The sequence below is a fragment of the Phoca vitulina genome, unplaced genomic scaffold, assembly GCF_004348235.1.
Source record: "Phoca vitulina isolate PV1807 unplaced genomic scaffold, GSC_HSeal_1.0 scaffold86, whole genome shotgun sequence".
NCBI classification, from domain to species: domain Eukaryota; kingdom Metazoa; phylum Chordata; class Mammalia; order Carnivora; family Phocidae; genus Phoca; species Phoca vitulina.
This window is the reverse complement of record NW_022589789.1, coordinates 4,029,781-4,035,780: the sequence shown is the minus strand read 5'-3', so window position 1 is coordinate 4,035,780 and position 6,000 is coordinate 4,029,781. Positions and strand designations below refer to the sequence as shown.

Genomic DNA, 6,000 nt, shown 5'->3' with positions numbered 1-6,000 from the left:
ACCTATCCCTAAATTCTCAGAAGAATCCTAGAACGTGAGAGATATTCTAAAGAGCCAGTCTCTTTATAGGCTCAAGAAGGGTACTGGAGATACTATCTCTGAACTCCTTTGAGTGTATTACGTCAGAAACATCCAAGTCTTCAAGGAGACAGGCAATAAACGAAAGACAAATGGCCTCTAGTCAAGGTTGTCCCTCAATTTCTAGTAGGCAACAGAAGGAAAAAGGGCCAACTTCAGGTTAAAATAGTTGACCATGATGACTTTTTAAAGTAGTTGATGACCTGCTCCTGCAGCTCTAGATCTTATCTGGGCATCTTTAATCAACTAAATTCATAAAGTTGTATGTTGCAGAAAGTAAGAAAACTTCGTAAAATGTGAGAGTTACTGCAACAAATGCCACTATTGACAATGGACATTCACCAAAGAATTCATACATTTTGTAAATTTTCGTAATAGAGTTTGAATGAAAAAAAAAATACTTTTAACTGTCTTTTTACTTTCAGGACACTTATTTTTTGGAAAGTGTTCCATTAGAGGTCAAAATATACTGTCACTAGGAAAATAAATATTTTAGTGACAAAGTTATATGTGGTGGCTTCAATCAAAGCTAATTTCCCATCTCTTAGATTGTATTTTGGAATTGCCAGTTTTAAGCCTAAAATTATTCAAATGTCAATGCTCTTACAGTCAGTATGAGAAATAAACTCTATACAATTCCTCCAGCTTCCAAATAAAAGGATTTCTATCTTTGTAAGTTGTAATATAAAATCTAAAAATTCACCATATTTCAGCCTCAAAGACATATATGTCAGGAAAAAAGTATGTATATATAGAACAGGACTTTGTTCCTATAATATTAAAAATGATTTACTCTAAGCTAGGAAATACAATTAAGTGGAAAAACTACAAAAGGGCACCAATTTTTAAAAATGGGAGGGTACTGCAAATGTAAAGTTGAAAGTTTTAACACAGTCCTCCCCCCCAAATCTTTCTGACACTTGCTGTATGCTCTAGGAAGGATTATACATCTTCTAATATGCTTTACACAAGTATATTTTATAGGTGTACATACTTTCTAACAAATAAACCAAAGCCAAATGAGAAATAAAATTTCCTTAGAAAAGTAACATGGGTGCCTATGGTGCAGTCGGTTGAGGGTCCCACTCTTGGTTTCAGCTCAGGTCGTGATCTCCGAGTCGTGGGATTGAGCCCCATGCTTACTGAGGAGTCTGCTTGCGATTCTCTCCCCCTCTGCCCCTCCTGCTCTGCTCTCTCTCTCTCTCCCTCAAATAAATAAATAAATAAATAAATACTAAAAAAAAAAAACTCACTCTCCTGTCTGGATCTTAAATGACAATTTCCAGCTTCTAGTTACCAGTTCTAAGATATTCACAGAGTTAATGCTGCCTGATGTAGGGATGAAAGCTATCTCGTGCTGCATGGTGCAGGGAGGGAGGGGCGTGGAGGAGGGCTGAGGATTTATCCAATATTATTTAAAGAGCCCAAAGACAGTCTGAAAAATCTCTTTGATCCTACCACTGTCCTTGTGTCCCTGGGACATCTTTTCTTTTTTAAGAAAAATGAAATACCAATTAACCAGAAATATTTTTTGTCAGCCTAAGCTATAAAAATGTCATGCACAGAAATTGACAAAACAGCGAAAACAACCACCTTACATATTTTAGGCATATTTATTTAATAAATAACTTCAGTAAACAGCATGTAAAAAGTGAACTGTTAAAATTAAAAGGCACTTAACACAAGAATGTGACTAGGATGAAACAAAACGGGCAAATGGGGAGAAGAGAATATACAGTGGTCTGTTACAGCGCAGGATGGACAGGGGACGTGCGTAAGTGAGGGCTGAGGACTCCACATGTTCACTGAAAAGGCAAATTTACAGCTGAAATGTCAAAGAAAAGTACTGGTAAAAAAAAGTCTTACCCCCAATTGCAAACAAATACATTAAATGATTAGAAGAGGTGATAAAAAGCACCAGGCTTTAAACAAAATACAATGAATAAAATAAATTCACTCAAAGGTCCTCAATTCAGCAAATATTATGTAAATTAAGGCCATTACGTAAATGATGCTAAATTAAGGACTTTTTTGCAGAAAATTTCCCGATCCTTTTATCCAAGGCTTGAATTTCTAAAGAGAAGGCAAAGAGTTACCAAGATTAAGTAACTCTTAAAATGGCACACAGGTTTTCAACTATGTTTTCCCTTCCTAACTCTCTTTTTCCCATGGCCTCCCATAGATCAAATATTTCAAAAACTATCTTACACCAGTAATTCCCAATATACTCGATCTTTCAGATATGTCATCAGTCTTGTCTAATAGGCAAAGAGCAAAATAAATTTAAAACAATCCTAAACCTAGCTACGTAGGACATTTACTTGGATTCTGTAAAACTAAAACCTGACATATCTGTAAAGCTAAAAATCAATTTTAATACTTATTAAGAGAAACTCTCAGCATACTTGTTACTTTAACTACTGCCCTTTCAATCATTCTACAAATATCATTCAATCCCCAGTAAGAGCCTGATTTCAATAGTCCAGGAGGAAAAGGTCAAAAAGGCACACGGTGACCTTAGCTGACGAGGATAACCATCCTGTCTCAAGTTTTTTGTCAGTCCCTGGCATTGATTATAACATTATTTTCAAAATAATAAAAAAAATTTTAAATTATACATATTGTACATTTTTAAAAACTGCACACGAGAGAACATGGTGATATTGCCCTAAAGCTACCTTACTGTGACTATGAAAATTACTACTCTGCATTCGGTGTGGTGAATCTGCATGGCAGCGCTCACTTTCCCTCGTACTTCGGATTGACAACCGTTGTCACGGCACTCTTATAAATCGGATTTTCACCCTAAAAAAAAAGTGAGAAAAATTATCACTCTACTAAAATCACACAGTATTACTTTATAAGACAATACTGAAAATGAATGGTCATTTTCAGAAGTTGTTTCCATTCCTATCTGTCTGGACACAGATTCCTATCACACTCAATTTTTTAAAAAGGCATTCATCAAAGTTTACACAGAAATGAAACATGAAAGCTTCGCTCTACAAGTCGAAAGGCGGCCCTGTAGTCTGGCATGATTTCATTCCTGAGTCCTCCCTACATGGCAGGATTAAGAATGTCCTCCACAGCAGAGAATATGCAGTTATGGCTTCTCTCCTTTCAACCAGTTTGGAATGCCTATCTTAAATAAGAATTAACCCTCCTGCCATTAACTGCCTGATTCTTAGCCCTTTATTGTGGTTAAGAAGGTTCTTGATAATTAATGGGAATCCTTTACTACCATCTCTGTGAGGGAAGCATTCTCCTGAGGCTCCTCCACCACAGAAGTTATTGATACAGAGAGTCCTGGGATAAGGTTGTCATAGGATTGCTGAGGGCACTGTACCTCCACAAGCCGTCACATTGCCAAATTTGCTTAGAATGTTAACAAAAATAATACCATTCTTCATGAAATAATCGTTATTCTTTGATATCATACTGGTAAAATGTTTTATTTTTATTTTATATGGTAAAGAGTACTGAAATCAAGCCCAGCAAATGACTCCAAGCCATAAATAAACACAAGAGCTCTTTCAAGATCCAAAAATATACAGGCATTGATGTTTTAAGCAGGCAAACAACATACACTCCCACACTACCATTTTCTTAAAAAAAAAAAAAAATCTTTTATGCTAAGTGATACATTTAAATATCTACTATAGCATTTTCTTTCTCCTATCCTGACAAACTGAAAGTAGGCTTAAAAGCCAACTGAGAAGTACAGCCAAATAATCCTCTTTCAGAGGAAATTACAGTGAGCACAAATCAATAAATGTTAAATACTAGGGAAAAATTAAGACTTTGAAATGCTGTTTGGTTTTATATGGTACCATTGAACCATTTGTGGTGATTTTTTAAAATATTTATAGAAAGCATCTAAACAGTCATTTTTGTTTTTAAATTTTATTTACACTTCACTGCAGATTATATTTAGAAACAGCTTTTATTGCCACAATTTTTGCCCTCTAGGAGCGTACAGTCTGGTGGATGACAAACATGCAAATAACTTAAGGTACTTTGATACAGTACAAAATAGAACTATGTACACAATATGGGAGCAGTAAAAGAAAAAAGGGACTTTGAGAAGATTAGGGGTATTTTCACAAAGAAACTGACTATAGATAAAATATTAAAAGATAAATAGAAACTCATGCAAAGTCAAAGTTCATATGCAACATCAAGGTCTAGGGAAAAGAATTTCTACATTTGTGTAGAAATATATACAGTTTAGAAGTTTTTAAGAGTGTACGTGTGAGTGTGTGTATGTTCTGAGGTGTGAGCAAGGGAGAGGAAACAAGGAAGAAGACAGCGCCAAATCCTGAAGGTCCTGTATGCCATGCTAAAAAGACTGAATTCTATCCCATAGATGGGAAATCATTGAGGAAAAGTATAGCGTGTAAAGCTGGGTGGTCCTGAAACACACCAAATAAACCACTACAGCTTCAGCTCAGCAGATGGTCTGAATTCCTATTAAGACAGGACAATATGCCTTAGCCCGACCCCAACCTCACCCCACAAACTACAACTTGACCAGTCATTTCAGAAACATGGACTCAGGATCCCTCAGAGACAAACATTATGTAATCTGGATGATAAAAAAACATACAGGATATCAATTTCTTATCTCTTATCCAACTGAAGCTAATACATTACTATACAGACATTATAGCAGACATTTCATAAGGAGACAGGAAACTGGATCCTGCCAACTACATTCTTAGCAAGTTATACAGCACAAATAAGTTATACTCTTTATTTCCATCTTCCTATTCAGCATATGAGGCTAGAACTAGATTCTTCCAAATATACTTAGAAAACAAATCACCATTTTTCTTTAAAATAATACATTAGATCAATCTAATATTTCATACTTGAGAATTATAAGGGAGGTAAACACATGCACAAAACCAAAACAAACAAACAAAAACCCAAAAAAAACAAAAAACCCAGAAAACAAAACAAAACAATACCCAAATTATTGATGAGTCCAAAGTACATAAGGCAGAAACTTACCTTTGGAGAAAAGTCTGCCTTTTTATATACACAAACATTTATATATTTATTATTACATCCAAACAAAAGTTTAACATGCAAGGTTAGAGGTAAAATTAAACTATCTGTGTTAGGCATCATTTTAAATGGAGGTACACTAAAATAAACCAGATTAGTTTCCATTGTTCAGAGTGCAACCCCACCCCTATCTTGAGAAAAAAAATCAAAAGCAAATTTAAATCAAGGGAACAGGGTTATATTCAAAAGTGAAGTCCTCTGTACTCAGGAAGTGCTCACACTGGAATGACTGACAGTGGTGGCTACAGAATCATCTCTGTAATATAACATATTAGATATACAATACACAACTGTGAGAGATTAGGAATCTACATTTAAATTTGCATAACAGCAGGGAGGATAGACAATTTTTTAATCCACTTAAAAATTATACAGTTGATAATTTGATTTTTTAAATGTACCTACATCACAGTCTTATGCAGTAAAGTAATTACAGTGCCTGCTCATTGTCTGAAATATGTTAATGACATAATTCATTGATTGGCAAACTCTGGTCCCATATCAGAAAAGTGTTTCACAAGCCATAATTTATTTTCATTTCTTAATGCTCATTAATTTCTAATGTTTATTTCTACTTTAATTTTTCGTGAGAAAACATCTCAGAATAACCTGTAGCCATTAATTTGCCTGGATTCTACTAATGAATAACAAAATTTTAACCAAACTTTTACTTCTTGAGTTATCCAAAAGGCTTATTTTGGCTGAAGAAGTAAAATTTTAGCCAAAAATTAATGATATAAACATTAAGTTTCACTATTATCAATAATTTCCTTCAAAGTACAATTTAATGTGTAGTAAAGGTGGAAATTACACCTTTTAATAGGATACACAGAAATTTATCTCATTTGAGAA

At 34.5% G+C, this 6,000-nt stretch overlaps 1 protein-coding gene across 1 annotated transcript in view; it reads right to left on the bottom strand.

Annotated features, from left to right (window-relative positions):
• Nucleotides 1-1,677: 1,677 nt before the first annotated feature.
• ITGB1 (integrin subunit beta 1) overlaps nucleotides 1,678-6,000 on the bottom strand; it is a 45,480-nt gene continuing 41,157 nt past the window's right edge. The window contains exon 16 of the mRNA XM_032395664.1: nucleotides 1,678-2,883. Coding sequence (XP_032251555.1) covers nucleotides 2,818-2,883 — 66 coding nt within the window. The 3' untranslated portion in view covers nucleotides 1,678-2,817. The remainder of the gene's footprint in view (nucleotides 2,884-6,000) is intronic.